Below are 20977 nucleotides of genomic sequence, written 5' to 3' on the forward strand. Positions count from 1 at the left end.
TAGCATGTCTTGTTCACTGTATTCCCCGGAGTCCCCATGTTGGAACTAATGAACAGATGCTCTGTTCGTGGGATGCCTTCTCAACACTTCAGGGATGTCCCACTGTAAAGCGGCTGCTACACTTCATTTTCTGAAAACTGCTATAACTCCAGGGGTGGACAGTTGTAGCCATTTTGGAGTATGTGGTCCAGGGTTCCCTGGCCATAGCTATGGGACCAGGCATATACACTTGACCCAAAAGGTGGCAGGTAAGGATGCCCATAGCCGTATCCTCCACCAACATGCTTTTCTTACAATGCAGCCTTGTTGCACTTCTTTCAGGCAGCACAGGCTGTGCCCCCTGCTCTTGAACCTGGCAGAACTTCGTAACTCTTCGCCCCAGAGAGTGTACTCTGTGACTTCTGAGGAAACATCACATGAGATGATACAGTTCTTGCCTGGCTCACTCATTTAATATCTCCTTTTTGCCCACCCCTTCTCTCTCTTCCCAGATGCTTGCTCTTGGAACCCAGCTGCCACGTGGAGAGAATGCATGTGAGAGTTCTAGTTGACAGCCCCCTTTGAAGTCCCACCAACAACTGGCATGAACAGCAGACATGTGAGGGAGGAAGCCTCGGAGACGATTCCAGCTTCAGCCGGCACTTGACCGCAGTTACGTGAGGGACCTTAGTGGGAACTCTCTGGATGAGCCCAGTCAACCCTATGAATCGTAAGAGATTACTACAATGAAGAATTGTTGTTATTTGTGTGTAAAACGGGACGTTGTGTCATGCAGCAAGAGATAATGATATACAAGAGGAGTCATTATAGAGATTTTCAGAATTTTCTCTCAGGAATTTTAGAATGGGGCACAGAGAGATTGTCTCAGCTAGCCATCGGGTTGCTGAAGATGTCATTTCCATCAGGTTTGACCCTGTGTGAAAAGAACCACACACTGAGGAATAGGTATTTGCAGTGAGTAGGAAATGAGAGTGTGCCACCAAGAAAGAGTATTGCCATGGTTGTGGATGATGTTCAACTTCTTCACTTTGGAGAGGCCGGTTAAACATTCAGACCTCAGATCCTGTGAGAGGCTTTTATATCTGGCAGAAATAAATAAATAGTATTCTCATTTTTTGGCCTCAAATAATTGAGTACATTTTTGTTTTTTGTAACCAAAAGACTCCTGATTATGTAAGACATCTACTAGCCAATTTGAAATGGAAATCGGCATGCCACTGGGTTCATGTAAAATAAATCAACTGCAGAAAAAGTTTTACCTGATTTAAAAAATGAGAATATTTTGATGGTTTTGCTACAGTAATAGAGAAGGGGCTGTTTGCCCCTGTGAATTCCTGTCTTTAGTTCTCAGCACGACATGGCAGCTGTGGTGATCATCCATCTACTCGCTGGGTATTTCTTGCTCCCCGTCTGCCTGGAACAGCATGGAATCACATTTCCTGGCTCTCCTGTGGTGGGGTGGAGACTACGCACCCAGATTGACAGACATGCTGTGTGTCACCTCTGGACTGCCATTTAATTGCCCTTAGCCAAACCCTTCAGAGTTCTCTTTTCCCTCTGCTCTGATGGCAAGCCGCACGACACACAGTGGGCACTCCAGGTATGTCCCAGGCCTTGAGCGAGGACGAGGAAGTGAACAGGGGCCCCAGCTGATCCACACTGAGTGGAAGCGAAATAGAATTCTTTGATATGTTAAGGAGATTTGGGAGTTCTCACCATAGCATCGTCCAGCCTTCCCGCCAGATTCAGTGACTCTGCATCACACATTACCAAGGAGCTTGAGATCCTCCAGGAAAATCCCCTCAGCAGCCCCTTCTCATCATCTCACACTGGCTTCCGTCCTGCCCTCCCAAGAAGTTTCTGAGGTGCAGCTCTTCCTCCTCCTGTACAGCTCCAGGGCCCAAGGGTAGGGCTCTTGTTTTGTGTCCATGTCCTTCCCAGTGCTCCTTCAAATGTTAACATATTCAGATTTGTGCAATGTTTCACGATTCTCATTCAACCTTATGATGCCTTCCAATAGTCATGGACATTCCCTTCTGTGAAACTTTCCCGTAGATAGTTTCTGTATCTGACTCAGCTGTCTCTTCATTTCCTAAATACTTAATCCTCTGTAAACTCATTTTTGTTCTAACCTCTTCATGAAGCTCGTTTGGCTATATAGATCAAGACTTACTCTCATCCCTGAATTCCAAGTCTTTATTTTTATCACAAAGTTATAGAATTTCAAAAATAAAAGGCAGAATGATGTGCTCTTCAAACTTTAATGTGCATAGAGTCACCAAGGTATCTCGTCAAATGACAAATTCTGGGGCCCCACCACCAGAGATTCTGGTCCAGTCTGGGTTGGAGACTGGTGTCTGCATGGCTGTGAGCTCCCGGGGGTACTGATGCTGCTCTCTGCGGGCACACATGGACTAGCACTGGATTAGTTGACAAGTTTTGTTTTCTCCAAGTCTAAAATGAAGATCAATGTCAGCAGGAGTAGCTCTTATAAATGGTCCAAGAAAAAAGTCATTAAGGTGCACACAGTTGGGAATGAGGGCAACGGTCCTAATATTCTACACTTGATACATATTTCTAGAACTTGGATTTGGGATTGAGATTGAGGCTGGAGGCAAAACAACTTCTCTCTCCTCTTTGTGGAAAGAGCCCTGGTCCTGAAACACACATTTGAGTTCTATTTCTATGGGCAAAAGCAGGAAAATAATGAACTGATGGAACTTTCTGTAAAGTTGCTGAGTTCTGGAAATCACAAAAAGTTAAACAGAACAGGAAATTTTCCAAGGACTTTGTTATTCCTCTAGTTCAATACCTTTTCTTCCCCTATAGCCAACTTATTAACATGGGTAGAAATGCTGGCAACTGGGAAGATGCTATCATATAGCAGTGGCTCCAGCCAAGGGTTTTCTCCTTTCCTCCCATCACTCTACCCTTCTGCCATGACTAGGACCAGCTGAACTCACCAACTCCCTGCAAGAACTCGTCAAAATCACAAAACAGACTAAAGAAGGTGAAGAAGGATTTTAGAGACTTAGAGTGGTCTGGTATATCCACTTTGTTTTAAATAGAAAACAAATTTGAAGAAGAGATGTCTTTCCAGGCCATACAGAACAATACTGGCAGGGCCAGTACAATGAGCAAGGTCTTCTGACTCCCAGTTCAGTTCTCTTTGACTATATCCTATTCTCATGAGATGGGAAAGTTGAGATGGACAGGACCAAGGAAGACGGCAGGATGGGTTGCCTGAAGTTTATTCAGCTACCTGGAAGTCCGGGTATAGTTTGAGCAGAGTTTTGTGATAATTCAGGAATGACATGTATCAGGTATGGGAAGAACCTTTGAGACTATTATCCCAGCTTTGACAGCTGAAGAAACCAGAGATGACATTGACAACACATCCCTGTTATAAAAGTTACTGATTCCCTCATTCTGCAACTTTCAAAGCTCTCATTCCCAACTTCTGCTCTTTCTGATTTTCCCACTCCTGACAAATTTGCAGTCCAAACACTGAGTATCCTTGGTCTTCTTAAAATCTTGAAGGAAAATATTTTTACTCCTTTCTAGAGGTTTTGTGCTTCCTTATTGCTCAACCAGAGAGGAAAAAGATCAGTGTCTAAAGTGACATTGAAGGTGAAAAGCTGCCTAGTACTCCTGGCACCTCTGTGATTTCAACCTGAGATTTCACTGGCCTTGGCTTATTAATGGTGGTATATTAAGACCTAATTTATTCAGATTTTGTCAATTTGGAATTAGTGACAAATGTGATAGGGCTTAAATTGAGGTTTACTTTTGAGAATCAAAGAGAAAAAATTAAGCCGAATTGTTAGAGTTGATGGTATTTAAAGGGGCCATTTAACTTATTTAAGAGAATAATCTTTTTTTTTTTGTTTTGTTTTGTTTTGTTAATCCTCACATGAGAATTTTTCTTCCCATTGCTTTCAGAGACAGGAAGGGGAGAGAGAGACCTGGATGTGAGAGAGACACAGACTGGTTGTCTCCGGCACATGCCCCAACCAGGGATGGGGAGTGGAACTGGCAACCCAGGTATGTGTCCTTGACTAGGAATCCAACCATGATCTCTTGGTACCCAGGGCAATGCTCTAACCACTGAGCAATGCTGACCAGGGCTAAGAGAATGATCTTTTAAGGTATTTTAGAAATACCATTTAAAGCATGTTCAGAACTCTTTGAACCATACCTCTTGACAATTTTTATATTAATTACCTATTATTCTTACCTGTTCAGTAAGGAAGGTCTGAGATTTTCTGTTTGGGAACATGTTGCTAGTTTAATTTAGTCAATATATGTGTGTGTATGCATTGTAATTAAATTGCACTTCTGTAAAAAAAGTATCTCCAATTCAGAATTTTGTTTTCTTTTGCATTTCCTTCCAATAATGAATATAGATTAATGAAGCTTTTATATGCTTGTAGTGTGTGTGTATGTGTGTGTGTGTGTACTTGCTATGAGTCATTATGGGTGAAAGCCACTATGACGTAGAAGCAATGCACTCTAATAATGATTGTTAGTAAACAAATGATGTAGTGAGCAAAATGCATTTCAGAATATCTGTGGTTATGTCATTATGCATTAGAAGAGTAAATAGGCTTATTACTTTGTCCTAGGTAAAGAATGCCTCTGGCAGGAGTAATAAAAGGAATTTTGAACATAAGCACAACACATCCAAAGAGAAGGGTTTTAATCACCATGGAGCTGGGCTGTGGTAAGAGAGTCTAACTGGCTGTGGATACTAGGAGCCATGGAGGCACTAGAGTTGGCCGAGGACATGTCCTGTTTGGCAGCACTGCTTGCTGAACCTGAGCCTACCAGTGTCCAGGTGATGCTCAGAAACAGGACAGCAGATGACCTTGGCAGCACCAGTGAACATGTGCCAAAGAAGATAATATAAAAAAAAACGAGTCCAAAGAAAGAGAACCTGGAGCAAGGGTCCAAATCTAAATCAAGTTTCAAGGTGCAACTTGATTCGCTCTTTTAAATGGTATTGATATTTAACCACCTGTACTCTAATCACTCATGGTAACTATAAGAATTATATCTAAAACCAAACTGAGACCTACTGTCCAAGAATAATAGTGCTAGTGTAGATGAGTATGGATACAGAGTTTTATTAAGGACCAGTTTGCATGTCATACAGTTCACTCATTGTAAGTATACACTTTGATGATTTTTGCTAAATTTATACAGTGTGGCCATCATCCTAATCCAATTTTAAACAGCTTCTATCTCCCTAAAAGTTTCCTCATTTCCATTTGCAGCCAATCCCTGCTTCTGCCCATCTCCAATGATCTTCTACATCCTTTCAGGATTTTTAATTCCATTTATTTATTGATTTAGTCTTTCCCCCCATTACCATTTATCCCCTCTATGTCCTCTTCCACATCCATCCCCCCCACCTTGCCCCACAATCACCACACTGTTGTCTGTGTCTATGAGTTCTCTATCTTACCTTTTCTTTTCTTGGCTCTGTGTTTGTAAAATTAAGCACATGGATACTTGCAGAGACAGGTTATGTTGAAACAGCTTTATTTTTTTAATCCATAAATATATGTTACTGACAAAAGTGGAAAAATCCTTGACTAAATCTTACTAAAGTGATATATGTTTACAGTACATATAGAATGTGCTTTGACAGGTAAGTAGAACGATGAGATTTGTACAGAGCAGCAGTGACGAGAGCAGTGCTCATCACGAAGCTTGCTGATGGGGATGAAGAAACTGCAAGGTACAGACAGAAAAGTACTTCCATCAGTGCTACCATATAATAAACACGGAATCCATAAATTGGGGTAATGCGTAAAAATGTTCATTAATCCCCCCTTAGGAAATTGTGTCCCCAAACTAAAAATATTACAGTAAGAATTGCTTTTTATTAGAGAATTTCAAGAATTCTTTACTACAAAATGTCTAGTTGAGTTATAGAACTAGAGGAATATTTGCCACTATGAAGCAAATGAATGAGTCCTCCCATGGAGTGGCACTCGAGGGTCCCAGCGGAGTGGGCAGCAAAGTTGAGCAGGGTTCTCCCTCTCCCTCAGGAAGAAGGACATGAAAGGAACATGGTCACATCATTTCTCTGACTGATGAAGGTTGGTGCGTTTGCTGATTTACAAGATGGATTTGATGATACTGACTTGTACTCTCAATCTTGCTTCACAAGCTTTCACCGGGAGGACAATAGTGTCCCACGCAGGGGCTAGTGAGGTACTAGGATGCCCAACTCCTAGCAGCCCAGAGACGATGCTTCCCTTCCTCCAGCTGGAATGAAGCCCAGTGTCCAGACTCAGTCTTCAGGACCCAGGTTCTGGAGGGAGATATGACATCCATTGCCACAAAGAGCCTCCGCCGTGAACGCTCCTCTGTGGCTTGGAATACAGTTCCCACCGACCTCAAATACAAACATCACGCCCTTGTAGGCCAACCTCTGGACCTTTCTCCTCTAGCCTATCCTCTCTCTGAAATCAGAACTCCCTCCCTCCAGCTTTAAGGACCACATCAAAGTGAAAGTTTCAAATTCAGAATTTCCCAATGACACAGATACCATAGATGACTTAGTAGGTGTGTCTATATGTGAAGACTTCCATGACACACGGTGGGTAACCTATTGAATGGGTAGGCCCTTACACCTTCAGATATGAGAGCATCCCTAGATGGCCAAGACCCTGGGGCCCACCCAGGTTCTGGTGAGGAGTCTGGTGGCTGTCTAGGGCATCTAAGGTTGTCACCGTGGGGCAGCCTTAATGGGAACCATGCAGCTCAGTTGGGATGGGGGAAGAAGGTGAAGAAAGGAGGTTAATGAAAGCCCTAACATGTAAGAGCTGGATGAAACTTCAGAGTTCATCTAGTTAAAGCCCCTCATTTTACAGGAAACTGAGGCACTGAGCAAGAATAGGACTCATCCTCAGTCACATGGCAAGATGGAGACAAAGCCAGGGCAGAAGTGTATCCAAGAGACTTGGCCCCGAGCTTTTTCCTCCTGTAGTATGCTTCCTTCCAAAATCAAATATAGAGCTCAGGAAGACATATCTTTCATACTGACTCTGTCATTAAAATGCTGCATTTATAAAAAATAGCATCTGAACCCTGAAAAATACTTCATTAAAACACAACAAGCTTTCTTGAAAATACTTCAGAGCAAAGTTTCCAGGTTTAGGGAAGATGGTGGATGAATGTATGCGGAAGGTAACATGTCAACGCTTCCCAAAGCCATGCCTTCTAGGGTCCAGGTCACCAGCAGCCCTTTCAGAACACCTGGGGTCAAGTCCACAGTTGCCTGTGGATGGAATCGGAGGATGGCTGGTGGCAGACAAGGTATCTCTTAAGAAATGGATCGTTTGGTGGCAGGGTTGTTGGAATGGATATTTCTCCACACTTGGGGAGTCATGAGGCTATCCAGAATTTTGGGACAGAGGGAGATCTATGACACACAAGCAGGACAGGTATGAGGTGGAACAGTGGCCAAGAGCCCTCAAGGGTCTGAACTTTGGCCAGAGTAGGAACCTCTGGGGCTAGGGCAGGCTGGGGCAGGGGCTTAGGGGGATGGGCCGGCTGCAGGAGCCAGTGCTGACCTTTGAACCAAGATGCCTCTGACAGGGCAGCTTCTCTGGCTCTCCTCCAGAAGACCAGGGTAGGAGCCCTTGGCTTCGTGCCCTGGGGCATCACCTTCCAGGGGCAGGAGGGGAAGGATAAACCAATGAGGCAAACAGAAGATCTGAACATCTCATCCTTTAAATGTTTTCACTGAGAGCTGTAGTTGTTACAACTAGAGAGTATAGCAAGACCAAGGAAAAGAAATTCGGGATGAAGAAAGGTAAGTTAAGGAAGAGGGCAAGGCCAGGGAGATGAGAGGAAGGAAAGACTGAACTGGCATAAAAGACTGAGCTTATGAAAGAGTTTGGTAGTGGGAGAGTGGAAAAAAGGAGAAATTTGAATTAAAAGATTTGGAACTTTCTAGAAGGCAAACCCATCACCCAAGAGACTGGGGAGCCAAGTGAGGGGTTTAACAGAATTCTTGGGAAAGCCTCTGTGACTTAGGAACTCAGGGAGTCAAGAGTTAACTGGAGGAGCAAGACAGGGAAGGTGGGAGGGCATGGGGGATTGTGGGAGCTTCCTTGTCCCAGAAGGCCAAGGAATCAGCAAGTACCTTCGGGGCAGGAGGGAACGGGGCAGATCCCAGATCATTGAATCAGAACAATGGAGACTCGCACAAAGAACAAAACAAGCAAAGGAACAATCTGGGCTCTGGGCTTCCCTTGCTGGGGGAGGGGACTTTGATTGTGGGGCAGAAATCATGACACCCGGGTTCTAATCCCAGAACCCTTCCTTATATGCTGCCTGAACTCATTTAGTAATGTGGCTTTGCTTGCTCTGCAAGCTTGGATGGACCAACGGAATGAATAAGACACTTCTGTGTCCTAGTTAAGATGTCATTTTATGGACTGAATTGGAGCAAGTCTGTGGACTTCTCTCTTTCTCCTCCCTCCCTTCCTTCCAGACCCCAGGGTGAAGCAGAAGAATCATTGAAAAGAAGTTGGGGCTCAGGTAGAATTTTCTGATCTGACTGATCCCAGAGGTTTTACACTGGATAAAGTGTAAAGTAAGGCTGGGATGAGAGACATTTTGGAATCAATCTTTCAAACAACCCCTGAGACAGAAAGACAGGGCCTAGGAGAAATGTCATCCTGAGGGCTGGGGAACTGGTGCCAAGATGCTTCTCACAGGATGAGAGAGATGAGTTTGGGTTTAGGGTTTCTGTATAGACACGGGGGAGGACTTTCTCACCCACCCATATCCTTTCCCCTCTGCACCAATAGGCAGCCTTCCAGGGACTGGCCCGGGGCTGGATTAGAGGGCAGTGGGTTTAGGGACCAGCTGTGAGAGACATTCCTTTGTTTCTGCGAGGGGCCAACTGCTCGGTTTAGGGTGATTTCCTCCAGCTTAATCCTCTTAGCCTCCCCTCTAGAACAAACTCTCATAAACCCTGGGGCCAGCCCTTGGGAAGGTTTATGTGTTTGTAGGGGAGGAAAGCAGAGCTATCCCTGTCCTCACAGCCTCACAGGACACTACCCCAGTGGGGGAGCTGAGGGCTGTGTTCACCACCCTGAACCCTAATACCCTCATGATTATGTGATTATGGGAGCCTTGGGAGGAGACAAGAGCTTTGGAATTCTTGAAATAAGTCAGAGGAATCAGGCAATTGATTTCTCTGTGGTTGTAGACTGGGTTAGACTAGAAAATCCCAGGGCTGACACTGGGGAGTTCTCCTGCCCCAGCCCCACCTCCCTTTTAAAGGGCCATACATATTCCATGCAGAACTGGGGGAATCTAGAATCCCAGTTCAAGGTCATTGTTTCCGGAGTCTGACTGTAGTGAGTCACGTTTTTAGTATCAGACCTTCACCCAACACTTTGGAGCTGATTTCCCCAGCCCCAGCCCAGGGAGGTGCCCTGGCCCTGAGAATGGGGGAGCCCCTTCTCTCCCCACTGGCTCTGGTCTTGAGGGAGTGGATGCTGCTTAGCTCACGGTCCAGTCTCCAGGAGGCGGTCACATCCTGCCCTCCCCCATCTGGAGGCAAGGAAAGGGCTGAGCTAGGCTGGCAGGGGCCGGCCCCCCAACAGAGCTGAGGGAGTCCATCTGCCTGGGGCCTGTGTCCCCTGCAGGGGAGAGACTGGGTTGCTGCCCAGTTAGCCCCAGACCAATCCCTGGAGTACCGTTATTTGCATTTGCTACTGAGCCTCAGTCCCTTTGACCCAGAGGAGGCACTGGTCTGAAGAAGCAGCAGCCGGGAGAGAATGATGGAGCTGCAGGAGGTGGGGGGCTGGAAACAGGCAGAGAGCAAATTCCACAGGAAGTGGGCAGTGATGGGGATGGAGGAGTGGACGAGGTGCGGGACCACCACGCACGCCCTCCTTAACGGGAGTGGGGAGCTGGGGGGGAGGGGCAGGGCTGCCCCTCTTCAGAAGCCGCTGTCTCCATCCTGTCTGACCTGCGTGCTGGGAGACAGGTGGAGCCCTGGATGATGGGAACAGCAGCCCCTGAGACCTTGGGCGTCACAGTGGCCTCCCCACCTGCAGCTGTCTGGCCGTGGCAGAAGCCTCCAGGGGGCAGTGTAGGGGAGGGGAAGGCAGGCCTGAGTGGCGGGTCCTAGTTCAGACCGAGAGGCCTGGAGGAAGTGTGGAGATAATCGGGTTGCTAGGGAAGGTGTCCCAACAGTCCCTACACCTACCTCATCCATACTCTCTTCTGAGGGGGCTGGAGCAAGGCCCCAGGGAATTCAGGGTGAAACATCTGGGGCTAGGGGAGGGGGCAAAGTCCCCCAGAAGAGGGCCGGGGGACCCTGTGGGTGGGACAGGCAGCCGGAACTGGGCAGGCTCCCCAACAGTGGGAGTGGGGAGGCAGCGGAAGGAAGGGGGCCCCTCCTCATCCCGGGGCTTGGGGGAGGGGCAGGGTTCAGGGTGCGGCCTCAGGGGCTCAGCAAAGGAAGGGCCACTCAGTGGGGACCAGAGTCCAGCAGGCCGAGGAGATCGGTATTGTGCTTATGGACACAGCAGCTCCCTGGCTCCGGAGCGCGCAGGCAGTTTAGGCACTAGAAGATTCCTGTGATGCGGTTCTAGGTAAATGAATGAGACCGAGTAGCCTATTCGGTCAGCCATTGACCGCACCCGCTGGCCAGTTCACACCCAGGCAGCTTCCGCCCGGGTCAGGCCAGGGCCTCCCGGCTGACAGGCCTGCAGCTGAGCCCCAGGAAGGGAGAGAGGACGTGGAACTGGAAGGATTGCGGAGGACAGGGGGCAGGGAAGGGGGGTGCCTGGGCTTAGCCCGCTCCTCACTCCCCGGACTCTCCTGGGAGAGGGAGTGACTGCCCTAGATCCCAGGTCTGTGCAGCCGTGCCAGGCCACCTGCTGTGCCGGGGAGTATGGCTTTCGGGTGAAGATAGCCCACCCCCACCTCCTGCAGAAGGAACAAAGGGAAGGGAGCCCTGGGGGCTAGAAGCGCCGCCCCAGGCCCCTCCTGCCCGCCCTGCTCCGCCAGTCGCCCGGCCTGTCCAGGGGGTCACACGGTCACTTCGGTCTTGCTGGCGCTGTAGCAGGTGTGGTGGCCGGGGATGTAGTGCAGCTGCTCCACCGTGTTGTGTCTGCGCGTGGCGAAGGCCTGGCGCTTGGCCGCCGTCTGGCTCTGGCCCAGCGTGGCGTAGGAGTTACTGGAGGCACTGGGATGGGAGTGCATCTTGGTCATGCGGTAGCGGTCCAGCATGGGCGTGGACACGAACACGTCCGTGTGCGAGATGGCCCTGGCCAGGGACTGCTCGGGGAAGGCCGTCCGCTCGGGGGACAGCAGCGGGTCCTGGGAGTGCAGGCGCTCCGTGGACAGCAGCTGCTCGTCCGACAGGATGCGGTCGTAGGGCATGCGGAACTCGTCGGGCAGGCGCCGCTCCGGGGACAGGACCCGGTCCTGCGACATGGCGCGGATGGGCCGGCGCGGCCTCTCGCGAGGCAAGGGCTTCTGCTGGGACATCTGGATGACGTTGACCGGGAGGGTGCCGCGGGCCGCCAGGTCGGGCAGGTGCCGCCGCCTCATGTAATACTCGTCAGCCTCCTTGTCGGCTGCAGGACAGACAGAGAGAGAGGTCAGCTGGGGCGACAAGGTGACACCACGCGGGGGCAGCCAGGACTGAGCTAGGATCCTGCAGGCCAGGCAGACGGAGGCTGTGCTTCGGGCTCTCGTTCACGCTGGATTCGTTCTCCTGCGTCTGGGGCTGGCCCGAGTCTGCTCCCAGGCAGTGCTGGGCCCTGTCGAGGCCCACCTGAGTGCCCCCGGGCTCAGGGGCTCCTCGAGTCCCAGGGAGTTCAGGGCAGCACGGAAGACAAGCCCTCGCCCCCAGCTCCTGCTCAGCGCTGCTGCTACCACACCCTGGGGTTGCTGAAACTCCCAGGGTGCAGCCGGCAGCTTTCCCGTGCAGCTTGGAGCCTCTCTCCAAGGGGGCTGGGTTGCAGAGCCTGACTCCTGCTAGAGTAAAGCTGCGCCAACCGCGAGGCACTGTGAGAAAGCTACACTGGTAACTTAGGAACTGAGTAGCACTTTCTCTGGAATAACAGCCCATGCATAGGAAGCCAACACGTGGGTATCCGGCCCCCACACACCACAGAATCAAGCCTACACACACCCGTTGTGTGCACACCCAGCGGGCCAGAATAATCGGCACCTCCTTCAGATGCTCCCTCTGGTCTCCATGCAAGAGGCCCTCCCAGACTCACTGCCTGCTGAACCCTTGAACTTACCCAGGGTACCTATACCTATTTTGCCCCAAATTTTAGGAATGGGGCTTCCCACAGATAGGCTTTTCAGTCTCTGCAGAATATGGGAATGCTGACTGCTCCTCAGTTTTCCCAGAGGGCAACCTCTGGCTAGGTCCTGCCTCCTGAGCCACATATTCTCCCAGCCTAGGCAAGCATAGGGGTCCCTGGATCACTGAAGATCCCCACTGCTAGCCATGGAAACTCACCATTCCACCTGATCTGGACTCATGTGCTGGCTGCTCTGATGGTAGATTAACCCATAGCTTCAAGCAAATACTCAGTCCTGTAGTTGGGTGGTCCTAACAACGGACTTATGGGGAAGTGGGGGCAGCAGTTCCAAGGGTGGGAAGGTAGGAGGGAAGAGCTCTTCACCATGTATCTTCTAGACACTGTAATGTCTTAAACCAATCAGGCTGTTTCTCGTATCCCCATCAATCCCCAGAGCCTTCCAGACTCAAATGCAGAGCTGGGATTATTGGGTGAGCTGGACTCAGCTGATCAAATGGGGTATGTATGTGAGAGTGGGCGATCTCAGGTCCTCAAGACAGTGTTGGCTGGATTAGGGAGGCAGTGGTTTAGGGGCCCTTGCACAGCTAGGTCTCTGTGAGGGGACTCTGAGAAGGCTCTGGTGTTGGCCACCTCTACTCCAAGATCTTGAGGGTGCGAAGGCCCATAGGTTGGAGCTGGTAGGTATGGGGCAAGGCTGGGGAAAGGTTCTCTCCTGCACGCCTTCCGGGGGAATGTGGACCTGAGGATTCCATGGCCTCTGCTCTATCTATAGGGGACATAGGCTTAGGCCCCAAAGAACGAAAACAAGGAGCTTGTCCATGGTCTTGGTGTGAACAGTGGCTCATTGGCTGGGCTTCCCTGTTTTCAACCCCTGAGTTGTGGGAACCAGTGACGGCAGGACAGGATAGAGAAACCAGGAATGCCCTGTATTGAAGCTACCTTTGGACTAAGCTCAGGAGTGCTTCTCTTTGTCCCCTGGTTCACAAAATTACTGTCTTCCAGGGTTTAGCACTCTCTTTGCCAAGAGGCATGGGGAGCCACAATCCTCTGTTACATTGTCCAAGGTTAGAGCCTGCCCCATCTCTGGTGTCCCAAAGCAGAGCAGTCAGCATTCCCATATTCTGCAGAGATTGAAAAGCCTGTCTGTGGGAAGCCCCATTCCTAAAATTTGGGGCAAAATAGGTATAGGTACCCTGGGTAAGTTCCATGCTACCCTCGCTCTTTGTTCTTGGGACTCCACACGGGTCCCTCGGGTGTGGGGCAAGAGAGTGAGACACAGGAGGATGTCATAGAGGCTTCAGAGACAGGCCTGGGACAACCCACTTACTTAGCCTCTTCAGGGAAGAGTACTTGCTGGGGTGGCTCTTCACTGCGGACTCGTAGGATGGGGGCAGGTGGGCCAAGTTCTGGAAGGAGCGGGAGAAGGACAGGTCATAGGGCTCCGTGGCTGATGTCAGGATGTTGTTCATTCGTGGCTTCTCTGTAAAAGAAGGGAGGGGTGCATCGCATTAGTGAGGGTGAAGGCTGGGGAAGGCAGCAGGGAAAGGGTCCAGGCTGTATCTCGTATCCCCATCCCGCTTTCCTGGCCCCACGTGCTAGGACACAGATGGTGCTGGTGACTCAGTTTCCCTCATGCTCAGTTCCAGGTGTCAACAAGCCTGGGTTCAGGTGCTGTTTTGTCTGCCACTGGCCATGATGGCAGTTTTCCCTCCCTTGAATGGCAAACTCTTTCTCCTGGAGCACCCCTGGGCTGTCTGATAAAGATGTGAGCCTGATGGAGCTGGGGGTACAGAGGCATGGTTGTAAAATTATATGTTTGGGCATGAAAGTTCTGTCCTTTCTCAAATAGTTTTAGGCAAACCTAGTTCCCTGGCTCAGAAAAATCTGAGTTTGAAGGAGGAGGAATGACTGGGCTTGTCTACATACCCACAGAACTGGGTGCAAGACCTGGTTCCACTAAGACCCCAACCCACACTGTCCATGATGCCATTTCACCTCTCACATCGCCACTCCCACCTCGGGCCTCTCCACACCCTGCGCCTGACAAGCCACCGTGAGCTACAAAACCATTTCCTCTCCTTCCATTTTCTTCTCTGGAAGCCCCCTTAGCTATCTCTGAGCTGAGGGAGGAAATAAGGAAGTAAAGAATGCTTAGCATATCATTCCCCTTTTCTCCCTCCTTCCCTTGAAATAGACCCTTGAGATTCCAAAAGCTGAAGAGAAGGGAGTGTTGTTCAATGCCATGCATGGGTAAAAGAATAGAGGAAGGAATAGAAGAAAAGATGAAAGTGAGATAAGGTGAATGACTGATGAGGTTAATGAGCTGAACTGGGCTCTGGGGGCCAGAGTAGGAATAGCACAGGCTTTGGGGCATTGGGATTGGGGAGATTCAGGTATGGGTGAGGGAGGGGACGTAAAGCTGGAGGACTGGAGATCTGGGAAAGGAAGACAAATATATCTTGGTGCTTGACTGACTTGAGGCACAGCAAGAAGTCAACAGCTATTCCTGGGGAAACAGTGGTACCCTTCCAGAAATGAGGCAGGTGAGTGGCTCTCACATTATCCCTCCATACACTTTGCTTTGGGACACCAAAGAGATGGGGCCGGCTCTAACCTTGGACAAATGTAACAGAGGATTGTGGCTCCCCATGCCTCTTGGCAAAGAGAGTGCTAAACCCTGGAAGACAGTAATTTTGTGAACCAGGGGACAAAGAGAAGCACTCCTGAGCTTAGTCCAAAGGCAGCTTCAATACAGGGCATTCCTGGTTTCTCTATCCTGTCCTGCCGTCACTGGTTCCCACAACTCAGGGGTTGAAATCAGGGAAGCCCAGCCAATGAGCCACTGTTCACGCCAGCACATATGCGAGGGGGTGGGGGATGCTCTGAGAGATCAGAACATGCTGTACAGAAAGAGCCTCCCTGGCATGGATTGGGATAGATGCCAGGACATGGAGTGGGCAGGAAGCTGAGAGCACTGCTTGTGGAGCTGGGGATAGCCACCTGCCCCTTAGCTCTGGTTTCTTCACTTTGGCCATGCTGGAGAAGAACGAACTTCCCTCTGCCTGTTGGCATTATCCTCCCCCAGAGGGCATCATTCAGCTCGCCCACTTCCAAGTGCAGCCTCTCTGGATGCTCTTATCTTGCTCTGTTCTCCAAAACAAGCCAGTGAGCGCAGGCCAGGTCTTCCTTGCCTTCTGCCTCCACATGATTGCCCTTGCCCCTTGCTTCTGCTTTCTCTCTGATTGCAAGGCCCTTCCTTACTCTTTCTCTAGTCAAATTTCCCTTCACTCAAGACCCTTCGCTGACAATGTCACATTTGTTCAGACCACAGTGATTTCTAGTCTTCAAGGACCTATGGCTCTTCTAGTCAATGCCATCCACTATATGTCTACGAGATCTCTAATCATTTTACTTGAGTGATCTTGATCTCCAAAGATCGTGGTCTCCTTGACAGCAGAGTTCTTGCTTTCCAATTTTTCTGATGCCTTCATAGTGTTTGGCTCAAGATAATGATCCAATTAATGCTTTTTGGTTAATCAAGTGGACACAGGTCGCCTCCTTTCTTAATAGTTGCTCTGTCAGCTCCTGGGAAAAGCATAAGAGTACAGAGCAAACGCTGCCTCCACTAGGTTGTGAGCTGCTCAAGGGCAGGGACCAGGTCTCATTAACCTCATCTCCCGACACCAGGCAGAAAAAGAAAGTAGGAGGAGGGGGAAGAAAAAAATATTTCTCCTGTTGTAATTAGGAGGCTGTGCTTGTGTTGGCTCCTTCTGGGGAAAACCGGCGCAAGGCTGTTCTTTCAGAATGTCACTGAGATGTGAGGCATTCTTCGCTCGCCCTTTCTGGCTTCTCTTCCTGCTGCTGCTTCATCACCATGGGCATCCCCCGGGCTCTGTGCTTCTGCCTTCTGCTTTTCTCTCTCAGCCTTCTGGCACAGACGGCTCCCACTCCCAAGGCTTCTGTTACTGCTCCAAACTGTAACTTACATCTTCAGCTGTAACCTCCCTCCAGACTTCATGTACGCATTTCTGCTTGTTGAATGATTTTTTTTTTTTTTTGCACATCTTATGATCATATCCAGCTCTAAATGTCCAGATCCGAACTCACCATCCTAGCTCCATCTCCTGTACACACTGGTTGCTTTCCTTATTCCTTAGATTGTATTAATAAGACCCCCCTCATCCTTCTAATTAATCAAAGCTCACTCATAATTGACTCCTATCAGCCATATTGGTTAGTAATTAATTTTTCCCAATTCTTTCTCCAAAATGTCTCTATTGCCACTGCCAGCATCACCAAGCCTAGAAATGGTGATGAATGAGAAATGATATCAACTTTTAACCGATCTCTTCAATTTCTCCCAGTTCTAATTTTTTCTAGACTCCCCACAACCTGAAACATCTTATTAAACTGTTGCTTTCATCATCACATATTTACACTAGGAGCCTCGCACTGGGGGGGACATGAAAATAGCCCACTCTGTCCTCCTAACTGTAATACTCCTCCTTCTCAATGCCGAAGCAGAGCACACTCAGATGTGAGAGAGGTAGGTCTCTCCGCCAGGTAAGCTGTAGAATGTATCCTTGTTTTGAGTTTCTCTCTCACTAAAATTCACTGGTGTTTTCACATTCTTTCAAACAAAGAGAGAAGAATGACTGATAGTTCACCATTTACATGGCTGTCTTATGTTCCATCAAGTTCTGAGCAGGTACCCAAAATAGTTTTGCTTTGCAGTTCCAAATGTGAAGTTGTGAATTGGTGGCAGGATGCTAGAACCTGAGGGGGAAACGTGGTTTGCTACCCTTTCGCACTATGCTGATACTCCTGTGCTCCCCAACTTTCAGCTTCTTCTCCTGCCAAGAGGCTGAACCTCAAATAACCCAGTTCAGTTTTGAGGTTCATCAAATCTTGACTAGTTTGGGAGGATCAAGATAGTTTAATGAGTCTCATGTCATTTTATATGGTACCACAAGTAGCCTTGGGCAAAGGAGGGTGTTCACTCCTTGCTGTGGATATATGGAATTGATTACTGCAAGCGAAAATGGGTTCAGAAAGGGTATGGCTTTTTCTCCTTCATGAGGGAAGATCACTCTGATATCAGAGACAGAACACTGAGGGAACAATGATCTAAAAGTGAGCGTGAGGCACTGTGGCCCTGGAAGAAGGTGGACACCTGACTCCTGACACCTCCTTAGCTTCAATGAGTCAGTGACTGAATGTCTGATGCCCTGGTGGGCATCAGCAGTGCGGATGGAACCACTTGGAATGAGGATGGAATGCAGAGGACTCTCAGTCATCTCTCACCATGTGCAGGGGTCTGGGTAGCACTGCTTAAAATCGGATGGTTATACTGATGATCACCTGAAAATCATAGAAAAGAACATTTTAAAGAAGAGTTCAGGCATTCCATTGTCTCTCCAACACAGCAGCTCTTCCCTTGGCCTCCGATGTGCTTCTCTGAGTCAAGTGAAGCACTTCTTAAAGGTGCCGGACTTTTGAAGTCATAGAAACGTGAAGAGCAGGGGACAGTGTATTAGGCTCAAAGAAACTTCCTCTGCTGTTTCTGTCTCTCTCCTTCTGCATCAGGGCTTCCTCTGTCACCATGGTGACCCACCCACATCTGTGGATCTGGCTGACCAGCAATAGAGGCTTTGCTGGGGAGAGTGCGGGTGGGGAGACTATACAGGGGAGAACTGGGCTGAGGGAATAGATCCTTCTTTGAGGAGGGGGTTGTTAGGTGTGGTTAGCCAGGAAGAGTGCTTACACCTTATGAGGCTGTGGTTTGTCCCAAGTCTTTTTGTTGTTGTTGTTAATCAAGTGAGGACTGCTGTGTTTTTTTTTTTTGTTTTGTTTTTAGAGAGAGAGCAGAGGGAAGGTAAGGAGCGGGGAGAGAGGGAGAGAGAGAGCAACTTCCATGTGAGAGAGACACATTGATTGGTTGCCTCCCACAAGTACCCCAACCTGGGCTGGGGATCGAACCTGCAACTCAGGTGTGTGCCTTTGACCAGGAATCAAACCTGACCCTTCAGTGATGCTCTAACCACTGAGAAGCACCAGCCAGGGCCATCCCAAATCTTTATACACAGGTGTCTGGGTGCATCCTGAGATATGGCAAGGTGACATGAAGTGTCCACTGTCTGGCATTGGTAGTCCTGGGGCCTAGATTGTGTCATACTTATAAATGACACAGCCTGATATTTAAAAAACATTTATTTTGCCCTGGCAGGTGTGGCTCAGTTGATTGGAGCATTGTCCTGTATACCAAAAGGTCACAGGTTAAATTCCCATTCAGGACACATACTTAGGTTGTGTATTTGATCCCTGGTCTGGGAGGCAACGAATTAACATATCTCTCTCTTCTCTCTCTTTTCTCTCTCTCTCTCTCTCTCTCTCTCTCACTCTCTCTCTCTCTGTCTCTGTCTCTCTCTCTCTCTCTCTCCCCCTCTCTCTAAAATCAATAAGCTTGTCCTCGGGTGAGAATTAAAAAAGAAATAATAATAAAATAAAAAACATTTGTTTTAATTAATAATGCAAAATCCACGTGGACTAAACAAGCCACAAAATGAATAGAGGTACAATTGTCAAAGCACAGAGTTCAAGAGCTTTTAAAACTGAGTGAAGATTTGGCTTATCACTAAAGCACACATTGACATTGTAGTATTGCTTAGATTCAATGTTGCATTTTTATTTTTCAAAGGCACGTTCATCTAATTTCAGTGAAAGCCGGGGGGAGAAGAGGCATGAGGTCTTTGCTTTAATTTATCTAAACCACGGATCACAGCTCTGCCATCGTCTTAGGGCTACATCTGTATACACCTCCTTATGTCTTATTATTGAAACCATCTTTCCTGCCCTTGGCATTGTATCCTCTGGCTCCTCATCCTCCAGCTCCTTCACTAGGTCCCCCTTCTTCTTCGCTTCTCTACGTGCCCGTGCTCCCCGGGCTCAGGTGTCTTCATGAAGAATGGGGCTCTACCTTCTCAATGCTACCCCTCCAGCTGGAGGTCCATCTGCTCTGCGGGGTTAGAGTTTAAACTGCTTATGGACAGCCCATTGAAGTTGATGCCCTTAGCCTGAACTATTAAAACCCAAAGTGAGCTCATCTTTTTTTTTTCTGCAATGTTCAAGCATCTGTCTGTCTATAGTACTAATGTTCCCTGGGCTTGTATTGTGAAACTTCAGTTGTCCTTCACCTCCCTTCATTTCTCTCCCTTCACCCTCCATAGCCAACGAGTCCCCAAATCCTGTCCTTATGGCCATCTCCTAAACCCAGGCCCACAATATATCTTTTTGTTCAGGTTTCACTTAGCTCTAATCTCTGGCCATTTCTAAGACAAATCATCTTGTGTACTCCTACCAGACAAAATTTTCCATACCAATAAAACCATTACATCATTCCATTGGTTCAGAACACTCTTGAAATAGCCATGGACACTATCCAATGGGGTGTGCGTTTGGGAACTAAGCCAGAGTTTCTCACATGAAGATATTCTCCTTTCCTAAGACAGAATATTAAGTATATCCAGGGAAAAACATTTGCCAAAGGTTAAATCAGTTCTGTACTGCATCTGGATTTAAGCAAGGACAGAGAATCCAGGAAGGGAGATAAAGGATAGGTATTTTCTGCCTATCCTCCCGAGGCAAGGAGAAAACCAGTTTCATTGTCCTTTTGTTGCTGTTGTTTGTTTTTAAGCAATATAGCAGCACCAAAGAGGCCCCTGCAAGAAATGAGAGAACCCAGGTGGAATGGTGGAGTGCCAGTTAGAGAGAAACACTTCTCACATTCCATTAATAGTCAAAGCTGCCACAGTGACATTTATTGTATTTTCTTTTCTTTTCCTCCCCCTGTAAATCACTATATGCATGTTTGTTCTCTCTCTCCCCTCCCCTCCCCCTGTCTCTCTCAATATTGCTGTGAATAACCAGTAGCATTTTTCTTTTTGGGAAGAGTGAGAATTAGATTATAGCTCTTAAAATGTAGAAAAATATGGTGATTTGATCTTCACACTTGTGCAAAGTAGCAAACGTGTGAGGTTTTTCATTGCAGCATGTTTGTAGCAGCAAAAGGAAGGAAACAACCTAAATGTTTACACATATACTAGAGGCCTGGTGCACGAAATTTGTGCACAGGGGATGGGTCCATCAGCCCGACTTGCACCCTCTCCAATCTGGAAGCCCTGAAGGCTTAGGCCTACTCCCTGTGGTTCTCTGCTCTCTGCGGGGCCTGGCCACTCTACGCCTGCTGCCCAGAGGCTCTCCATGGCCCAGAGACTCTCCACGACTGCTGCCCAGAGACCCTCCGTGGCCAGGGCAGAACACTTGCCTCACCACCGTGGTGATGAAGCAAGCATTCTGCCAGGCCGCTCACACTGCCTGCTCTCAACAGCCGCCCCCTCAGGACTAGGGGACTCTAGCGGGGCTGAGGGGACTGGGTGCTGACATCTTGAGGCTATGGGAGCTGCCATCTTTGTGACGGACTGATGGTTAATTTGCATATTACCCTTTTATTAGATAGGATGTACATACACACAGATAAATATGTATAGTTTCCACATATGTATGAATGCTACATATACTATTTTTAACCTGTTGCCTTTATACTTAGTGGACAGCATATCTTGAATATACTTTCATGTTTTGAAATATTCTTTAAG

At 48.4% G+C, this 20977-nt stretch overlaps 1 protein-coding gene and 1 long non-coding RNA gene across 4 annotated transcripts in view; one reads left to right on the plus strand and one right to left on the minus strand.

Annotated features, from left to right (window-relative positions):
* The first annotated feature begins 1839 nt into the window (after window positions 1-1839).
* LOC129147334 (uncharacterized) lies at window positions 1840-4678 on the plus strand. Its single transcript, XR_008554703.1, has 2 exons — window positions 1840-1906; window positions 4626-4678. It is a non-coding gene; the product is annotated as an uncharacterized LOC129147334 (long non-coding RNA).
* A 6392-nt stretch (window positions 4679-11070) lies between these two features.
* SHISA6 (shisa family member 6) overlaps window positions 11071-20977 on the minus strand; it is a 287584-nt gene continuing 277677 nt past the window's right edge. For 2 of the 3 annotated variants that reach the window (XM_008153580.3, XM_054709461.1), the window contains 2 exons: window positions 13651-13803; window positions 11071-11621 (listed from right to left, as the gene is read on the minus strand). In XM_008153580.3, coding sequence (XP_008151802.2) covers window positions 11071-11621; window positions 13651-13803 — 704 coding nt within the window. Of the gene's footprint in view, window positions 11622-13650; window positions 13804-17627; window positions 17685-20977 lie in introns of all 3 variants that reach the window. The other variant, XM_054709460.1, reaches the window with a different exon arrangement.

The sequence above is a fragment of the Eptesicus fuscus genome, chromosome 20 (genome assembly GCF_027574615.1).
Source record: "Eptesicus fuscus isolate TK198812 chromosome 20, DD_ASM_mEF_20220401, whole genome shotgun sequence".
In the NCBI taxonomy this organism is placed as follows: Eukaryota; Metazoa; Chordata; class Mammalia; order Chiroptera; family Vespertilionidae; genus Eptesicus; species Eptesicus fuscus.